Source organism: Nannospalax galili, unplaced genomic scaffold (genome assembly GCF_000622305.1).
Source record: "Nannospalax galili isolate Female #2095 unplaced genomic scaffold, S.galili_v1.0 scaffold1387, whole genome shotgun sequence".
Lineage (NCBI taxonomy): Eukaryota > Metazoa > Chordata > Mammalia > Rodentia > Spalacidae > Nannospalax > Nannospalax galili.
The window spans coordinates 405,060-425,596 of NW_008355976.1; the positions used below are offsets into that span (position 1 = coordinate 405,060).

Sequence of the window (20,537 nt, forward strand, 5' to 3'; positions counted from 1 at the left end):
GCTCCTGGGTCTCAAGCCAACAAGTCTTTGCCTTAACTACATGCCTCAGTGAAATGCTACTGGCTCATGGTGGAGGGCATTTTAACAAGGTACAGGGGACATCTAATCTGCTGAACAACTCAAATCATTTATTGTTAAACCAAGTTGATCATCTTCAGGGCATTAGGAGAGCTGGAGTCCTGCGAATCTCAGAGTATGTCCTTCTTGTTCTGGCCCTTCTTTAACTTGATGTTCATGCGTTTCCAGACTTCCGCTGTGGTGCGATCTGCTTTGGTGACCCCACTGAAGTCGAATGTGGTGACACGGGGCAGGTTGCACAGCACATACTGCCTGTGGGGAAAACTTGGGCTGGGGGCCAGCCCCCCCAACAGAACCCTCCCTGTCTACCAGTTGCTGCTATCTCCCGATTGCAAGGAGTGGAGGTGCTTGACTGATCTGGGGAGACTACGTTCATTCTGACTGATAGCCAGGGAAATGCTTGGAGGTCTGCTTCCTTCTCTGGTCCACATGTGGCAGAAGAATGGTCTTGGTTTTGTGCGTGCGCGTGTGTGTGTGTGTGTGTGTGTGTCCCATCCCTTAGGAGAGCCCATCTTGACTTCAAGGACAGGACAGGATGCTTACCTGTATCCCTTCTCTTCCTCTATGGGGTTCCCATGGAGGGTCAGGCTCCTGAGACAGGGGAGGACAGCTAGCTTATTCACCTCCCCCAGGCGATGGATGCTGTTGCCATGAAGGTAAAGGACACTCAGGTTGAAAAACGTCATTAGGACCTGTTGGGAGGAAATAGCCAGGCTGGATAGGACCCTGGATCTCTGCTCAGGGTGGACTAGCAATGCTATTTATTTTTCTTCCTTCCTTTTTTCCTTCATTGCTTGCTTCCTTTCCTATCTTCTTTTCCTCCATCTTCCTTTCTTAGGTAGTCCAGGCTGGCCTCAAACTCACTGTGTAGCTGAGGATGACCTTGACTCTATCCTCCTGCCTCCACCTTCTAAGTGTTAGGATTACAGTCGTGTCCCAACATACCTTGGCCAAATTCTGTTTATTTCTTAAACAGAATCACAGAAATTGATATACTTTTTTGGGGGGTGGGGGGTATCTTTGAGACAGGTTCTCCCTGTAGCTCCAGCCATCCTGGAACTTTGTAGACCAGGCTGACCTTGAACTCACAGAGATCTGCCTGCCTCTGCCTCCTGAGTGCTGGGATTAAAGGCGTGTGCCACCACGCCTGGCTTCTACCTACCTCTTCTGCAGTAGAACTCAGAAGACACAGTAGGTGCCCAATGATGACAGCTGCAGTTTTGCTTCAGCCACTGTTGTACCAGTTTCATTTACTCCTAAAAAATCTTTATGATTCTGGCATCTTATCCTCATTTTTCAAACAGGCTAAGGTGTTATGTGGCTTGCCCACAGTCACACTGTAAGATGCAGACCCAAGATTTGAACCACATCTGTGTGACCTTACAGCTATAGGCTTTGAACTGCAGCATATTGCCTCTGCTTCCTTGATAAGGGAGTGGAAAGACTGTGAGCTGGACACTGGCTTCCAAGCCATCCCAAGACTGAATTCTAGGGTTGGGAACTCACAGGGTCGATGGAAGTCAGGTCATTGAAGGACAGGTCGAGCCAGGCCAGGTTCTCTGGGTGCTCCAGAAGCTGTGAAACCACCTGGCTGAAGTCTTTCAGGTCACTGAGGACATTGTTGTTGAGCCACAGAGATTGGGTCAGTGACTTTCCTGACTTGGAGTGCTTCACTGGTCGTAGACCTGTCCTTGGCTCCTCACTTACCAGATCTGTGAGGACAAAAGAAGGCTTGGGTTTATCATCTTTGCTTTCATGCCTTTGGTGAGTTAAGAGGGGCTATTAAAAACAAGCATGCAAGGTCTAGCTGGAGGGTCTGGCAGGGCCACAGCACTGTACTTGAGTGTAATAAGACCCTATCTCAGGCTTCAGTGATCAGAGTAAGTTTGGAGTAAGGGCCAAAGACTTCCCATCCAATTCTTCTAGGTCAGATGGTCTCGTGTCTCTTGTATGACTAGGTTCTGTGCCACACCTGTGTTGGTGTTGAGGTAGGGCAGAACCACTCCCATATTACAGAAAGTATAACCCTCTCAGAGTTGTTGGAGTTGAACCAAGATGACAGTACAAAATACAGAATTACCCGCTAGTAGAGCTTATAGAATGCACTTCAATGAAGCATTTCCTTCCTTCCATTAATGAGCTACAACATACCAGATAGTATGCACACAGTAGTAAACAAAATGAGAATGTGCCAGGCTCTGGATGAGCAGTAGGGCAGGGATAAAGCAGATGTTTGTGCTCTGGAGGACTTTCAGTGGGCAGATGGAAACAAATTGGCAGTAGTACTACATGGTAGTCCACAGTCGCAGCCATGAAGAGGTCCTCACAGCAGAGCCTGAGAGCTCAGGGAAGGGGAAGACTAAGCAGCTCTCGGATTAGATATAACCAGGCAAAGGGGTAGAAAGGATGAGAACAGCATAAGCAAAGACGGAGAAAGCAGTGTGGAGGTGCATGTGTACGAGGGCTCAAGGAAGAAAACGGGGCCAGGAGCCAGTTCTTACGCTTAAATGCTAGGCTAAGATCTTGGGTTTTGTCCTGTAGGTAATGGGAAGTCATTGGAGTGTTTAAAACCGGCAATTCAAATTTTCACCTAAAAGGTTACTTTGAAGCTTCTATCTAGAAATTACAGATTTTAGGTGGTAGGTGGAACTCAAAGATTAGTGGCTGTTTTAGTTAGCCTGAGACCAGCTAGATGCAGCAATCGTCATGATTTAGCTGACTGATGTCAAGGTAGAAGGCTGTACGAGGATGGTGGACAGCTTTTTGTTCAGGTGACTGAGTATGGATATAGGCCGAATTAACTGATGGAGAAACAAAAGGAGAAACTGGGTTGGGAAGTGACAAGTTCATTAGCTTGGTTTTGGTGTGTTAGAGGTTCCTGTCCTATGAAAAGGCAAGAGAAGCCAGGGGGACATGAGTGAAGGTATGAGGCTTAGGAGATATCCTGGAGAATCATTACTACAGGGCATACAGGTTAGGAAAATAGAAGCGATACCTCAGGAGGGTCAAAAAGGAAGAGGAATCCATTACAGAGATTAATGAATGGCCAGGAGAACAGGAGGGAACAGTTTTAAAACCATTTGGAGTCTACAGTATATTGGAGGAGTAAGTTCCGAGGAAGACAAGGGCTGAGCACTCTTTCTGGTGGCTCAGAAGTTGCTTGGTAAGAGCCTGAGGCCCTGGAAGGACAGTGACTAGACAACAAGGAAGCACAAGCTGTAGTCTGAATCCCAGGTCAGAAAGTGAGGGCTGCAGAGGACGCACACATGCACCCCTCCCTGCTATTTTTTTTTCTACATTTTTTAAATGTGTATGAATGTATTGCTTGCATGTAGGTAGGTATACCCATGTTGTGCAGTGCCCAAGGAGGACAGAAGAGGGCGTTGTATCCCCTCCCCGCGCCTTGTTTCAAATGAGGTTCATAAAAAAGGTAGGCCTGCTCAAGCTGGCATCAACGTGAAAGCCAGAACCAGACTCCAGGTTGAAGTGATGACATTTTTCCTACTGCCTCTAAGCCTTTTAACAGGCAGCCTATGCGGAAGAAAGGACTTAGCATGTGCTAAGTCTAGCCAGTCAGTCTTCACACTCCTTTATTTCACGCCACACATTTTTCCACCCCAGCTGACTTCCTCTCGTTAGCTGCAGGTCAGACAGCATCCACCAGGTGGCTGTCTACTTTAGTCTTGGAGTAAGCAGGACCTACAGTTGCCTGAGGATGGATAATGGTGCAGAGCACCTCCACTCATGAGTAGACTTCAAATCCTACCTCCCTCTCACACCTCCAAAAACCTTCAAATGAAATGAGTCAGATGAATAATAATGTTACAATAACTCCATATGAACTAGCGCCTAGTCTGATAAGGCAGAAGCTCAGGAAATACCACCATACATAGGCTGATCCCAAGCTGTGAGGGAACCACTGGATGGAGTTGTCTATAACATGAGGCAGACTGGAACGCCTGTTACTTAGGGTGGAGAGGGGCATCTATAATTGCCATAGGAACCTGGTCCCCTCAGGTTTCACCAAGGCACCACAGAACTTAAGCATGTGTTAAAGCATCCTTGCCGAGAATAGGCCAAGGCAGGGCTGGATACTGGACTACAAGTGTCGACACTTAACAGAATTGGGAGGCACTGGCTCTAGGAAGGCCCAGGGAAGCTTTGATCCTCCCTATGTCTGAAGGGTTGCCATGCAACTTTTCCCACGTGTCTCCAGAAGGCAGGAGTCATGTGATAGGAAGAACTTTTGGTGTCATCTATCAGTCTCCACAGTGGAAGGGATTGGCAGGTGTTTAGGTGATAAACTCCCTAACAATGTGTCTGTAGTAGATATTAGAGGGTTCTTGGGTTTTGCATGGGATAAGCCCATGTTTGGTGATATTCCCAAGCTTCTCTCTGATCAGGTAGTACAGATTAGATGCTCTGTTAAGTCACTGCTGTTCAGATAATTCAGCAAAATGTCCCAAGAACCCCTAAACTTGATCCTTCCTTTAACCTTACCTATAAGTGTTTCTGAAGCTCTGGGGAACCTGAAGAGACTCTGGTGTTGGGAGGCTTTGATAGGCCTCTTTTTTCTACCCCTTAACACACTTAGCAAGAATTGCACAATTGCATGGTATATATGTATGTGTACATGAGTCCATAATAGAACTATTGGCTGGAGTATGAGGCATCTGCAGATTCTGTTTGCAGCTGAACAGACACCCTTGGTAGAACTGACTTGTCTCCCCTCATTCTGAGAATTCTCATGCTACAGTGGGAACCATTACACTCTACCTCCCAGTCACTTCTGCTATCTGCTATCTTGCACAAAGCTATTATTGCAGCTAAAACCTTGCAAAATGTGAACTATATATCAATCAGAAGTGATGCAAAGCACAATAAAGCCCACAGTAGGTGGGTGTGTGCTGGGAAGAGACAGATATGCATTAACACTGTGGCAGATACTAACTCAAGTAGTACCCTAAAGTCAAGGCTAATAACACTTGAGCTAATGGGTGGCTACCTGAGAGAAAACCAAAGCCAGACCATGTATGTAGGATAGTGAGTGTGGACATGTGTTCTGTGAGGCCAGTAACCAAACACAAGGGTGGCAGAACTGGGGAGGAACCGCCTACTTGTTTTTTGTTTGTGTTTTTTTTAATTAGTGTATTGCCTGCACATAGATAAGTGCACCCATGTCATGCAATGCCCGTGGAGGACGGAAGAGGCTGTTGGAGCCCCTGGAACTGGAGATACGGACAGTTGTTAGCTGCCATGTGGGTGCTGGGATTTGAATCCAGGTCTTCTGCAAGAACAGCCAGTGTTCTTAACCCCTGAGCTATCTCTCCAGCTCTGGAACTGCCTACTTCTTGAACATAGGATATCTGAGAGAGCTTTGCTTCGTCCCTTCCTGAAGGGACCTTTAGGAAGACATTGAATGGCAAAATAAGAATGCATGTGGCAGGTTGGAACCACAGTGAATGTGTGTGATGATATAATAAACTTGGTATGGCTGGAATGAATGGAAGAGATTTGTCAAGAAAAATTCAAACTGGAAACATGCCAATTTTTTGCTAGGAAGACTGCTCATGTTTTAGCAGTGATCAGAACAGGCCTCTATGTTCCTAGCAGAAGAGACAGCGTTCTGCCAACTTGGTAGCAGCCTATTTTTTCTCACTAGTTTCCTCCTCTTTTCAGATAAAAACATAAATTACTGGCCAATAGACTGATTTCTCAATTTTCTTCATGATTTTCCTGCTGTAGCCTGGGTGCCCCTGAAGATGGTCAACTACCTTAAGAGGGCTCTGGTTGCTTTCAGATTTTCTACTTTAAGAAAATCTGAAGACTGGAATTATAGCCCAGTGGCAGAATATTTGCCCAATATATGTGAGACCTTGGGTTCACTCTCTAGCACTGTAAGACAATAAGAAATTCCTATCCACCCCCTCTTCCTTCAAAGACAAAAAGTTGGGAAAAAAAATCTACTTAGGCTTTTGAAGTAGAAGACTGAGGCTTCTCCCTAGGTACCTACAGCCTGCTGCCATGATGTGTGGAGTGCTGTGTTGGTGAGCTGACCTGGGATCACGTGGATGCTTCTGAAGGAGTAGTCAAGAGGAGGCTCCTGCACCGAAGTGTTCATATAGTACCGTCTGCTCATAGTTCAGGCCATCATTCATCAGGTACAAGCATGGGCCCTAGAATTCTGGGTTCAGCCTGGGAGGACAGAGAGAAAGTGTTCCAGGTATGGATGGGGTCATCTACCCTTGGGCTTCCCCACAGCCCTCCACCCTGCTTTCTACTCTCTGTAACTAGGTTTGCCCAGCTGCATTTCCATGTTGAGATACTTGCATATGTGGGATACTTCTTACTTCTCAGAGCATCTTCACAACACTTAGAACTAATTTGATAGTGATAGCAACTATTTCTTATGGGGTTTTTGTTTGCTTTGTTTTATTGAGATAAGGTCTATGTAGCTCAGGCTAGTCTCAAACTCACAACCCACCTGCCTCAGGAGTGCTGTGATTATTGGTTTGCACCATCACACTTGGCTATAGCACCCATTTCCATTTTTCAGATAAAGAAACAGACCCAAAGGGTAAAGGACTTGCCAGTATTAAGCAGAATCAGTTGTGGACAGCAATCATAGTCCCCTGAACCCTACTCTGAGAGCCTTTCTGCTACTCCACAGTAGTTACCATGGAGATTGTCTTGCTGCCTATTCTCTAGTGACATCAGCTGGGCTATTCTATTGCTTAACAAACTGTTGAAGGACAGCACTGAATCTGGTTGGTGTCTGAGAGCCCTTCACTTTCTGACCCAACTGGAGATTTGCTGCCTTCTCTGTTCAGCATGTCAGCCCTTTCTATCTGAAAACCCTACTTCTAGTCACATCCTGGATGTAACAGTGTGAAGAGACAGAAAACCAGAGTCTACACTCACTCACCTGTCACTGAGGCCTTAGGGCTTCATTCCTTTGAGCTCAGGGATTGTTCCCTGTTAAAATGGAAATGCTCCAAAAGAGGGGTAAAAACAAAGTTATCAGACATTTGTAATGTGGTATGAATTGTCTTATCCAATCCTTTCCAATAAGTTAGGTAAAATAAAACTGGAGACTGGGAAGAGTTGTGGAATACTACTCACCTGGGATGAAGAAAGCTGGAAAAAAAAAAAAAAAAAACACTTTACCAAGGGCTGTTTTGTTTTCTTTTGTGTATGTGTGTGAATCATACAAAAGACGTTCTGATCAGCCTCCCTTTTATCACTTCACCCACTGTTGTCACTTCCTCTGCTTTATTTCCTTAGGCCAGCCAAGGCTACCTGAGACCCTATCTCAGAAAAAAAAAACATAAGAGCTCTAGGGGCCAGTGACAGACCAAGCAAGCAAAGATGTTTGCTGCACAAGTCCAGCAACCTGAGTTTGGTCCCTGGAGCCCACACAATGGTGGACGGAAAGAAAAAGTCCCATGTATTCCACTTTGGTCTCAAACTCACCATGTAGCTAAGGATGACCTTGAACTTCTGGTTCTCCTGCTTCTACTTCCAAGTGCTAAGATAATAGGAGTGCACAGCACACCAGCTTTCCTACAGTAGGTATGCCTTTGAGGCATACCTCAACTAAGTCCTCAAACTAAGTCCTAGATTTCCACACCACCGAACTTTTTAAAAATTTTTTTAAAGGCATGTGCTACCATGCCTGGCAGATATATTCTTTTAATTGTATGTGTATGTGTGTGGGCCTGAGTGTATGTATGTGCACCAGGAGCCTGTACAGGCCAAAAGAGGGTGTCAGATCCCCTGGGTTGCAGACAGTTGTAAGCTGCCATGTGGGTTCTGGGAACTGAATGCAGGTTTTTTGCAAAGCAGCAAGTGCTTTGATTTGCTGAGCCACTCCTCCAGCCCTTGAACATGTATTTTAAAATACCAAAGAAAAAATTATACTGTTAATTTCTTTGGTACTTCAGAAATGACTTTGTGTAGCACCAACTTCTGATGCATTTTCTGAACAAGTTAGGATTAAAATGGAGCCCTAAGAAGGTGGATGAATTTGGTTGATTGAAAGGGTTGGTAATTACTGTTGTCTTATTTATCATCACACCAGAACCTGGCACTTGGGGAATAAGAAACTTTCCAATACAAGGATTTGTTTGGGGAGAGCTGATGCTGAGGTGTTCTTTCCAACAATTGGCTCCTAGGTTCAGCTGTTTCATTCCACACCTCACTCACAGTAAGATATCAATTTGAGCCTGCAAACATTTGTTGAGGGCCTGCTTCTAGGGCCTGACCAAAAGGCATGAAGCAAAGGCACAAATAATAAAGCCCTGTCAGTATCCCAGAAATACCCAAATACCTACTGGGTTTCTATTGATTGTGGCAAAGCAGTCTGTGGCCAGCCAGTTCCAAGTGATGTATGAGTTTCAACATTTAGCCCTAATGTATCTCTCCTCTTCCTCTTCCTCCTCCTCTTTTTCTTTCTTTTTTCTTTTTTTTAAGGCAGGGTCTCTCTCTACAGCCCTGGCTGGCTGGAACTTGCTATGGAACTTGCTATGTTGACCAAGTTGACATAGAACGCAGAGATTCATCTGCCTCCATCTCCTGTGTGCTGGGATTAAAACCTGTGTGCCACGACACCTGGCAGGTGTACATTCTTGTGTTTATGATTGTGGGTGTGCTGGGCATAGTAGCTCACACCTTTAATCCCAGCACTTGGGAGGCAGAGGCAGGCAGATCTCTGTGAGTTCAAGGCCAGTCTGGTCTACATAGTTCCAAGCCAGCTGGGGCTACAGGTCTCAAAAAGACAAAAAATTGTGGGTGCATGTGTGTGTATAGATGTGCATGTGTGTGAGGACAGGGAACAACCTTGGGTGCTGTTCTGCAGACACCATCCACTTCCATTTTTGAGACAGTGTCTCTCAATAAATAGCTGGAAACTTGCCAACAGGCCTTAGCCCCTACTGTCCCTTCTTATATACAATCTTTTTTTCTTTTTAGAAATTATATGTATGTGAGTGTGTTTCTCCCTTGGAGCTGGAGTTACAGGTAGTTGTGAGCCACCAGATACAGGGTGTTGGGAAACAAACTTGGGCTCTCTGCAAGAGCAGTATGGGCTCTTAACTACTGAGTCATCTTTCCAGCTCTCTTTTTTTTTTATTAAAAAAAATTTGTATGTATGGTATGTTGGCATGTATGTAAGTGCACTTGTATCATGCAATGCCCATGGAGGCCAGATGAGGGTGTCAGCTCCCCTGGAACAATTGTTAAGGACAATTGTTAGCCATCATGTGGGTACTGGGAACTGAACCTCGGTCTTCTGCAAGAGTAGGCAGGCCAATGCTCTTAACCTCTGGGCCATCTCTGCAGCATGCCCCCTTTTTAAAAAGTAAAAAAGTAGACAGGTTCTCACATAGTCCAGCTAGTCATGAACCCACTATGTAGCTGAAGATGACCTGAATTTCTGATCTTTCTGCCTCTATCTCCAAAATGCTGGGATTGCAGGCATATGTGGCTTTATAAAACCTTTTCTAAACAATTTTTTTTTTCTGTTTTAGACAGGGTCATCCTGTAACCCTAGCTGGCCTGGAATTTGCTATGTAGACCAGGCTGGCCTTGAACTCACAGAGATCTGCCTCTGCCTCCCAAAAGCTGGGATTAAAGGCATGTGCTACCACACCTGGCCCTAAACAATTTAAAAAAAAATTATGTGTATTTTGCCTGAGTAATTTAAGTAAGTGCATCACATGTGTGCAGTGCCTATGGAGGCCAGAAGAGGGCATCAGATCCCCCAGAACTGGAGTTCCAGACAGCTATTAGTCACCATGTGGATGCTGGGAATGGAACCCAGGTCCTCTATAAGAGGACTTGCTGAGCCATCTCTCCAGCCCTGTAACAACCTTTCTTTTCTAGATAAAACTAGATCAGTGTGTCTGGTGTTAGATTGTTTCAACGATTCCTATTCATAGTCTCCCCTATATCCATCCTCTTTTGCCCTATAATTTTGTAGTTCCATCCCACTCTGATGATGAGCTCGGCATTTATGAAGGAAAAAGGGCCAGGTGTTGTAGTGCATGCATTAATCCCAACATTCAGGAGACAGAAGCAGTTTGAGGCCAGCTTGGTCCACATAGTAAGTTCCAGGCCATCTGGGACTCTATAGTAAGACCCTGTCTAAAAAAGATTTAAAGGGGTTTTTTGTTTGCTCTGTGTGTGTGTGTGTGTGTGTGTGTGTGTGTGTGTGTGTGTGTATTTTATTTAGTTTTTTTTTTGTTTTGGTTGTTTTTGGTCCTGGACACTGAACTCAGGGGCCTTGCAATTTGCTGGGCAAGTGCTCTACCACTGAGCTACATCCCCAGTCCTGCAAAAGCTTTATAAGAAGGCTTGCTTTCTTGCTGTCAGTGGGCCGTTAAGAGGTGTGCAGGTGAGAGACATGTGAAAGTGAGCCAACAATCTCAGCTGAGGCCAACCCAGACTAGCCTATAGCCAGCCCACTCCCACTGTCATGACCAGGAGGGCCACCAACCCATAAATGATCACAGGCATATAAATGAGCTCAGCCAAGCCCAGAAGAACCATCTGAATAACTCAGAGACATGGAAGTAAGAATAAATGCTTATTGACTTAAGCCTTTGTTGTTTGCAATGGTTTGTTACATAGCAATAGCTAATGGATACATGTGTCCAGTTGACTTTGAAAACTTTATTGCCATCTGTTTTCTTGTGAAATGTAGACAAACCCTACCTTAAGAACTATCCTGTGGACTATCCTGTGGACCATTTGTTCAATAAATGGAAGTTGTACTCTCAGTGCTTTTCTGTGTGTGGTACTGGGGATTGAACCCAGGGCCTTGTGCATGCCAGGCAAGCACTCTACAAACTGAGTTATGCCCTCAGCCCTCTGTACTGGTTACTATTTTCTGTCTTCTTCCTGTAATCTTGAGGACAGGAACAAGAAGTCAGATTTCTGTTTCCATAAATACTCCATTGAATTTGGCAAAGACTGGGTACTGTTTTGACAGATAAATGAGTAATGAAAGAAGAAACAAGGGAATAAATCATGACTCCAAGGTGTCACACAGAAGGCCTGACTTCAGGAGAACTGAAAAAGCTGGATGCTGTGTTGCTTGCTCCTGCGGCTGCACTCTGGGGTCAGGGTTTCCCAGCTGCCCTCTTGACTCATAGCTAGAAGACAGGGTAGTCATCTCACCATACTGATGACTGATTTACCCAATGATAGGGTTAGGGACATATTTTGTTTTGAAATGGAATGTTTTAACATCAGTTTTAACTGTAGAAGTTAATATGATAGCTGAAGTCAAGTCAGACAGCACAGAGAAGTGCAGGCAGAAGCGGAAACAAGCCTTACTCTCAGTTTGGCCATCACCTACAACATATCTAAGATGTTAGATATTTTTAAAATAAGCCCTATGTATTCCTATGTAGGCCAATTTTTTTCTTTTCAAATTCTGGTACTTTTTATCCTTTTTAATAGCTGCAGAGTGGTCCAGAGTATACATCATATTTTAACTTTTTTTTTGGGGGGGGGGTCTTTTCGAGACATGGTCTCTCTGTAGCCCCAGTTAGCCTGGAACTTGCTATGTAGACCAGGCTGGCCTCGAACTCACAGAAATCCACCTTCCTCTGCCTCCCATGTGCTGGGATTAAAGGCAAGTACCACCATGCCTGGGTTAACTTTATTATTTAATCAACTCTAGGTTGATAAAAATTTCTTTCCAGTTTGGTGAAATTACTAATAATTAGACTCTGATTTGTTGCTAGCCCATTTCTATCCTTTCTTAAGCATGTTGTGACACGATGTAGGAGACTTAAAGCAATCAGATGAAGAAAGTTGATAGAGACTGACAGCCTAATTTAAAGAGGTATCTGCCTATGGGCTGCAGGTGGAAGAAGAATGCCATGAACAATCTGCTACATAATCCGAATATATTCAGGAAGATTATTCCTGGATGCTGAAGGGAAGTTCAGGGACAGCTTGGCTCCTGCCTGTCTACTCCCAGCTCTTATCTTCACCATATTTTGCAATTCAGCCAAATTCAACAACTCACAGTGAATTCGCTGCACTTGCTCCTGGGCCTCTGTGCTTGAAAGAGTTTCCCCTTCCATATCTCTGTGTGGAATATAGTTTCCTTCAACTCTTTCCTTTCTTACTTCAGGACTCAGCTCAGGTTTCAACTTTTCTGAAAAATTTATCCTCATCCACAAATCTGGATATGGAACTTCTCTTGGTTCTCACAATAACCTATGCTTATTGCCATGGTAGCACTCAAACATTGTAATTATCTGCTCACAATTTATCTGACTATAAACTCCACCAGGGCAGGAACCACATTTTTCTCATAGATATATCTCATAACAGTGACAAGTAGACAGTACCTGAATACCACAACTGAATAAGATGACAGAGAAGGACATAAGCCTGCTATAATTGAGGGATTGGACCTGGTCATTTCTGAAGAAATGATTGAAAGAATGCTGAAGGATAAGTACAGGGGAAAAGCACAGGACAACAGGGGGAAAATATGAGCTTTCTAGGGGTGGTGGATCAGTGACAGAGTGAGTGCTTAGCATGTATGAGACTCTGGGTTTAATTCCCAGAATCCCCTCCCTGCAAAAAGGACAGGCATTTCAGCTGTGGGCAAAGGCCAAGGCTCCATGCTAGGGGGTGAGGGGGTGTACTCAGAAAATTTGAAGACTCTAAAATAATACAAACCTTTAATTCCACACCTTTAATTCCAGCACTCAGGAGACAGAGGCAGGTGGATCTCTGTGAGTTCAAGGCCAGCCTGGTCTACATGGTGAATTCTAGGCCAGCTGAACTACAGGGAGAGCCTGTCTCAGAAAGACCAAAAAATAATAAAAATAAAGTAACAAACTAGACTGGAAAAGGGGCGGGTACATATGGCTAGAGTGCAGGCTGGAGAGGTGGGCAGAAGCTATCTTGAGATACTGCTTTATTCTAAAAGCAACAGGAAACCACAAAGTATATATTGAATTGTGGGTAGAGGAGCGTATACAACATCAAATTTCCATTTTGAATAATTATTTTGGTTGTATCATGCAAAATAGCTAGGAAGGAAGGCAGGAAAGACAGGATGGTAGCTAGGATTGGATAAAAGTTACACTTGGGAGGCTGAGGTGGGAGAATCACAAGTTTAGACCAGCCTGGGCTATATAGGAAGACACTGCCTCTAAGAAAAAGCAATGGGGCTGGAGAGATGGCTTAGCAGAGAGCATTTGTTACTCTTTCAGAGGACTGAGTTCAGCACCCACATCAGGTGGCTCACAACCACCTGTAACTCCAGCTCCAGGGGATCTTATGCCCTCTTCTGGCCTCCAGGGCCACCCCACAGACATGGTAAACACATATGCAAACACACACATACACAAAAATAATAAAAATATATAACAGTTAGCTGGGCATGGTGACACACACCTTTAATCCCAGCTCTTGGGAGGCAGAAGCAGGCAGGTCTCTGTGAATTTGAGGCCAGCCTGGTCTCTAAAGCAAGTTCCAGGCCAACCAGGGCTACATAGTGAGGACTCTATCTCAAAGGAAAAAGAAAAAAAGACATTTAAAGGGATAGGGTCAGAACTGGATGGGAAGTAATGGGATGATTTGGTCAAAACACATTATATACATACATAACATTCTCAAGAAATAAGAAACAAGGGGCTGGAGAGACTGATTCAATAGTTAAGAACACTGGCTGCTCTTGCAGAGAACCTGGGTTTCAGTTCCCAGCACCCACAAAGTGGCTAACAACCATCTCTAACTTCAGTTCCAGGGGATCCAATGCCTTCCTCTGGCCTCCATGGACTTTGCATGCACAGGTGCACTTACAGACAGGCAAAACTCATACACACAAATAAAATATTTTAAAAATAAATAAAAATAAGAATTTAGGTATTACTAAAGCTGGCAGAACTTTATGCCGGGTGTGGTGGCACATGCCTTTAATCCCAGTACTTGGGAGGCAGAGGCAAGCAAATCTCTGTGAGTTCAAGGCCAGCCTGGTCTACAAAGTGAGTTCCAGGCCAGCTGAGGCTACAAAGAGACCTTGTCTCAAAAACAGACCCCCCCCCAAAAAAAAACACCCAAAAAAAACCATGGCAGAACTTTATGAGAAATGGATGGTGGCACTTGGGTTTTTTGTTTGTGTACATTCATTGAGAAACACTGGATGAGATCCAGGCTTGAAGGAAAGGTTGGGGTGCAGAGAAATGCTGAATTTGGCTTTCCTCTAAGATATCTTGAAGGAGATGTCAAGCACACAGTTGGTTATACAGACATGGAGCTTAGAGATGAGGGCTTGGCTAGAGACAGCCAGGAGGCAAAGGTGTGGGTGTGGTTGAGCACCAGGAGGAGAATCTAGGGAGGTGAGAAACAGAAGACTAAGTCTGTAAGAACTTCAAGATAGTAAGTGGCTAGTCAGGGCCAGTGAATGGCGGCTTCAGAACTCCAGTGTCCCACTTCTTGTTTAATTTAAATGTGTTTGATCCCCACTGTCTTCTGCCTATAGTTTCCTTTCTAGAAATTGTAAAGTGTAAATAACACAAAATAGGTCATACAGGTTCCTTTTCCCTGGGGAAATTTAACTTCATTCTTGGGACAAGTTCAAGCCACAGCTGCAATAGGTTCAAGCGAAAAAGAGTTGACTTGAAGAACTGGAATCTACTTCTAGCTTTGTCATTGATTTGGAGTGTGGTTTTGGATGAATCACTTCTCTCAGGGTTTCAGTTTTTCAGTCTGTGAAATGGGGATAAATATCCTTGAGACACCAAGCTGTTATGAGTAGAAAGAGAGGCTGTGAACGAATTGGGGAAGTTACTAAATGTACTCGTTCTGTCATGAGAACCGTGAAAGAAATGAAGAACTGTAGCTTCCAGAAAATCAAGGCCGGTGCAGGTGGAAGAGTCTTCGGCAGACAGCACCATTAACACAAGTGTATGGGAAGAATGTACTGACTCCCTGAAAAGGGTCTTCTTGCTTGGAAGAGTAAGGAATAGGGGGGGTCCTACAATCTCCTTATCATTTTTCTGCATCTCCTGAATTAGGGCCGTGATTTACTCTAACGTGAATTGTAGAGTGTCCTGGCTTCCCGGAGGAAAATGAACCCCATGCCTGATGGCATTTCTGATTTCCCAGAGTATGAGACCTGAAACATCCGTATCGGGAAGAACATACTCGCTATAAGGGGCTCGTAAACAACCCTAAATATGTATGAGTATGAATCTCAGCGACCTTTACGTCTTACCCCCACCCCCACTTTATCTCACAGTGTGGTGCTCACCGTGAACGGGAAAGAGGGTTGCGGAGGGACCTAGGGTCGCGGAGTCGTTAAATTCTTATTCTGTGTAGCTCTAGTGTCCCAGAACGGGTTTCCTGTTTTCCCGCCCAACTCACCCGCAGTCGCTTCCCCTCCAGCCTCGGTGTCCCACTACCTGAGAGTAACTCAGCGCAACTCCATGGCAACTACTTTGGTCACCACGTCTCAGCCTGTGCTGTCAGTTCGCTCCGCTCAGTGCATACAGGGACTTGTAGTTCGTCGGGGCTGGGCTCTGAGGCCGCGGGGATTTCTGGGATTGGTAGTTCTTTTAGTCCTCGAGTCCAGACTAGGGTCCGGAAGTAGTGTTACCCCTTCTTCCTTCCCAGTGGCCCTCACACTTCCTTTTCCCGGGTTCTCTAGTGTGCCTCGCGAACGACTACAGCCGACCGGGGCCAATGAGAGGGCGGCGACAGGGGGCGGGACCGTAGTTTGAACTAATTGTGTGTCTTCATTGTACCAGCTCCGTCGCGAGGACGTGCGGTCCCGGGGAGCGCTTGGCGAAGAGAGTGCGCGCGCGGCCAGGTAACCGGCACGAGCCGGCGGCTGGCGTGAGTCCCGGCTGTCCTCGGGACGCCAGGCCTTAAAGGGGGTGCTGACGACGCGGAGCGAGAGGAAGTCCTCCTTCGTGACTAGGGGACCGGCTTTGCCGAAGGCAGTGGTCCCAGAGGGGGAAGGTCTGTTTGGGGGCGTGACCGTGGGCGCGTGGCTTAGGGCCACGGGGTTTCGGGTAGTGCCACAGCGGACGGTCCTGTGACGCGGCATGCCGGCCTGTCCGTATTGGCGATGGCTGCAGTAAGCAGTGTCCGAGCACCCACTACGTTTTTGGCCTTGTGTTGCACGTTGTGTAAGGATCGTCCTTTTGATATTGTTCATGGCTTACAGATGGAGGCCCAGAAGTTTATGTTTAATTTGGCTGGGGTTGCGTGGGTAGTACTAGGTGTGCTGTAGTGTAGGTAGTGCTAGGAGGGTCGAGCATCATCAAGAGGAAGGAACTGTTGGGGATGCTCCTTGTCTTGGACCAACCAATCAATTTCGTGTTCAGAGTTTTTCTACCTTACCTCCTTGGTTTGTTGTGAGAGTCAGATCAGGTAAGAAGCTGTTCCTGCAAGCACCTCGGAGAATACAAATTTAAGACTGTGAAGGTTGTGAGAGAAAGTTCCTGTGGGCTGCCGCTGCCGCCTTTGGGTAACGCGCTTTGGCTTACCTCTGCGTTGCATTTGTCATATGATATTTTAGAATCTCCTTCTATGCTTTTCTGGCTTTTTTGTCCTAATGACTACTCAGTAGTTGAACATGTCATATGTCACGGTCATTTTATGGTATGTCATGGCCATGACCTTGGAATGATGTGTTTGGGGCTGTAAAAGAATAGGAGCCTGGCTTTCCCGGCTTCATTTAGTGTTTTGTATGTGTGTTGGTGGTACTGGGGATTGGACCTATGGCTTTGTACATGCTAGGCAAGCACTCTCTCACTGAGCTGTATCCCCAGGGGTTTGTCCTGGTGGTTGGTTTTTTTTTTTAATTTCAGGATTAAGTTATACTCCTTTTTGGAATGGCACTGCCTACTGGAAACGTGATACTTACTTGCTTTAATCCTTTCCTCTGTCTAGTGTCTATGGCCTGGTCTTTTGTTTCGAATGTTCAGGGTTGTCAAGTTTGTTTTTTTTTTTGTGATGGGTGGGAAGCATTGATGACAAGGGAGCTGGAACTTGCTGCCCTCTGGAGAGCTTTACTGCTGTGACTATGTGGCAAGTGGTCAGATCAGGTGAGGAAGCTTTCAGTCACAGGGATGGATGGATGGTTGTGTTTCCTCTCTGTTCTTGTGTGGTATTTTCTCCTTTAGAGGAAGAAGCACAACGTACTTTTTTGTTGGCCCAAGTTCAAGCAAATGGTGACTAAGTGTAATGCCTGAATCAGGTCTAAAGCCTGTTGTACTCCCTAGAGCCATTACCTGAAGACTCACTAGAAACATTACCCTTTGAAGTCTCTTTTTTTCCTGGTAGAGTATGGAAGTGGATTGAATGCCTTGAATGAAGAGTTCTAGAATCGTTAGGATGGGGGGTAAAGCCTTACATCAGATGCCTAAACAGAGCTGATCAAGGGCTGTTTTAATGTCTGTGTTTAATGATAAAAACAGATGGTCAGGAGCTACTGAGGTCATTGAATTCACCCTCTTGCCAGTACACATTATAAACTTATAAGGAAACCATTACCAACCACAAAGATCCATCTTGTTGAACACTACCCCCCGACCCAGTGCTGGGGAACAAATGCAAGGCCTTGTACTTTCTAGACAGTCCCTCTGCCACTGAGCCACTTTACACTGCCATTGTAGGTGATCTGTTTTCCTCTCTAGTTGTGATTTGTTTGTTTGTTTTGGTCTTTTTGAGACAGGGTCTCCCTGTAGCACAGGGTCTGTCTCCCAGCTGGCCTGGAACTCAGTATGTGGACCAGGGTGGCCTTGAACTCACAGAGATCCACCTGCCTCTGCCTCCCGAGTGCTGGGACTAAAGGCATGAGCCACCACACCTGGCTTCTCTCTGGTTGTTTTTAAGATCCTCTTCTTTGTCATTTATATTCTGTATTTCATTGCATGGTATGAATTTTAAAAATTAATTACATTTATTTATTTATATGTGTATGTGTGTATGGTAGGCCATGGCTTCTGTGTGGAGGTCAGAGAACTTGTGGAAGTTGGTTCTCTCCTTCCACTGTGTGAGTCTCAAGGATCAAACTCAGGTGTTCCGATTTAGCAAGTGCCTTTACCCATTGAGCAATCTCACTGGCCCACATGGTGTGAATTTAATTTATTTTGCTGAGTGAGATTTCATCTTCCATCAATTGTTTTTAAATGATTGAATTGAATTATTTTTTGAGACAGGGTCTTACTATGTAGCCACTATGTAGCCTTAGCTGACTTGGAACTGGCTATATAGACCATGCTGGCCTCGAACTCTGAGATCCACCTGTCTCTGCCTCCAGAATGCTGGTTTTTTTGGTCTTTTTGAGACAGGGTCCCCTGTAGCCCCAGCTGTCCTGGAACTCACTGTGTAGACCAGGCTAGCCTTGAACTCAGAGATCCGCCTGCCTCTGCCTCCCAAGTGCTGGGATTAAAGGCATGCACCACCATGCCCGGCTATTTTTTTTTTTTAAGGTTTATTTCTATTTTTAGTTATGTGGAAGTGTGTGTGTGTGTGTGTGTGTGTGTGTGTGTGTGCGCGTGTGTGCGCGCGCTGGTATGTTGGTATGTGGTTATGAGTTCAGGTGCCCATGGAGGCATGGAATCTTTTGGAGCTGAAGTTACAGGTGGTCATGAGCCAACTGTCACGGATCCTGGGAACTGAACTTTGCTCCTCTACAGGAGCAGTATGTGCTTTCAACTGCTGTGCCATCTCTCCAGCTCTCATTTGTGTATGTGTCTACATATGTCTGTTTGAACGTATGAATACATGTGTGTATGGGTGTCTTCAAAGGCCAGAAGAGGGAATTGTATCCCTTGAAGCTGGAGTTACAGGAGTTTGTGAGCTACCCAATATGAGATCTGAATTTTGGTCCTCAGGATTGAGCACTAACTTTTATTTATTTACTTATATTTTATGCATATGAGTGTTTTTGCCTGCATGTTTGTAAATGCACCTGTATATCCTAGTTTGTTTCTCCATTGCTGTGACAAAGTACTCTGACCAATACCAACTTGGAGAGGAAAGGGTTTATTCAGCTTACATCTCTTGGGTCACAGTTCATCAGGGAGCCCAAGGTAGAAGTTCAGGGCAGGAACCTGGAGGCAGGAGCTGGAGCACAGGCCATGGAGGGACACTGCTTACTGGCTTGCTCCCCTGGCCCTTGCTCAGCTTGCTTGCTTATGCAACACAGGCCCACCTGCCCAGGAGTGGCACCAAACACAGTGGGCTGCCCCCCCAGTCACTCAACAATCAAGAAGATGCCCCACAGACATGACCATAGGCCAGTCGTATGGAGGCAATTCCCCAATTGAGGCTCCCTCAACCCAGGTGTGTCAAGTTGACACTAAAGCTATCCAGCACACCCACAGAAGCCAGAAGAGGGTGTTGAATCCTCTGGAACTAGAATTAAGGATGGTTGTTAGTTATTATATGGGTATTGGGAACTAAGCCCAAGTCCTCTGCAAGAACAGCCAGTGCTCTTAGCCACTGATCCATCTTTCTAGCCCCCCACCTTTTTTTTTTTTTTTTTTTTTTCCTCTTTTCTGGTCTTTTTGAGACAGGGTCTCCTGTAGCCCCATCTGGCCTGGAACTCAGTATGTAGACCAGGTTGGTCTTGAACTCACAGAGATCTGCCTGTCTGTGCCTCCCGGGTGCTGGGATTAAAGGCACGTGCCACCCATGCCTGGCCCATATATATATATTTAATTTTAATTTTATGTGTATGTGTGTATTGCCTGCATGTAGGTAATGCACCCGTGTCATACAATGCCCACAGAGGACAGAAGAGGCTGTCGGAGCCCCTAGAACTGGAGTTAAGGACAGTTGTCAGCTGCCATGTGGGTGCTTATTATTTTGTTTTTGTCTTGTGTTTTCAATTAATTTTATGACTGTAAATTTTTTTTTTAAGTTTTCAGATAGGGTCTCCCTGTAGCCTCAGTTGGCCTGTATGTCTTGTATGTCTGTAATAGTTTTTTTTTTTTTTTTTGGTTTTTTTGAGACAGGGTCTCTCCAGCTGTCCTGGAACTCACTATGTAGACCAGGCTGGCCTTGAACTCACAGAGATCCTTTTTATAGGGGTATAATCCTAACATTTTCTGAAACTGACTCTTTCATGATAGTTTACTCAAGTATTTTGTAGTTTTACTTCTGAGCACATATATAAAGGGGCATTATTTATGTTACTTTTTTTTTTCTTTCTTTCTTTTTTGGTCTTTTTGAGACAGGGTTCCTGTAGCCACAGCTGGCCAGGAACTCACTATGTAGACCAGGCTGGCCTCAGTCTCACAGAGATTGCCTGCTACTGCCTCCTGCCTAGGATTAAAGGTGTGCCACCATGCTTGGCTAACTTTGTTTTTAAATCAAGGAAGCGGTTTCCCTCCTTGGTCTAAGCTGACTTTGAACTTGAGATCCTCCTACTGAAGCCTTCCGAGTTCTAGAATTAGAAAAGATATAATTTA

At 45.3% G+C, this 20,537-nt stretch overlaps 2 protein-coding genes across 16 annotated transcripts in view; one reads left to right on the top strand and one right to left on the bottom strand.

Moving 5' to 3' along the window:
* Positions 1-108: 108 nt before the first annotated feature.
* On the bottom strand, positions 109-15,634 carry LOC103750810 (leucine-rich repeat-containing protein 51). 12 transcript variants are annotated; one of them, XM_008854067.3, is made up of 7 exons: positions 15,513-15,634; positions 7,201-7,215; positions 7,004-7,070; positions 6,136-6,273; positions 1,585-1,790; positions 622-770; positions 109-348 (listed from the first exon to the last, which is right to left on the bottom strand). In XM_008854067.3, the coding sequence occupies exons 4-7, from the start codon at positions 6,215-6,217 to the stop codon at positions 189-191; spliced, it is 597 nt and encodes a 198-aa protein (XP_008852289.1). In that variant the 5' UTR covers positions 6,218-6,273; positions 7,004-7,070; positions 7,201-7,215; positions 15,513-15,634; the 3' UTR covers positions 109-188. The 12 variants fall into 12 exon arrangements, with proteins under 12 accessions (XP_008852289.1, XP_008852294.1, XP_008852293.1 ...); XM_008854072.3 differs by having other exon boundaries at positions 109-282; positions 15,475-15,606; XM_008854071.3 differs by having other exon boundaries at positions 109-330; positions 15,475-15,606.
* Positions 15,635-15,762: 128 nt separating this feature from the next.
* Numa1 (nuclear mitotic apparatus protein 1) overlaps positions 15,763-20,537 on the top strand; it is an 82,881-nt gene continuing 78,106 nt past the window's right edge. For 2 of the 4 annotated variants that reach the window (XM_029556626.1, XM_029556625.1), the window contains exon 1: positions 15,763-15,919. The gene's annotated coding sequence lies outside the window, so the exon portion shown is untranslated. Of the gene's footprint in view, positions 15,920-15,956; positions 16,072-20,537 lie in introns of those variants that run through there. The other 2 variants (XM_008854080.3, XM_029556620.1) reach the window with 2 other exon arrangements.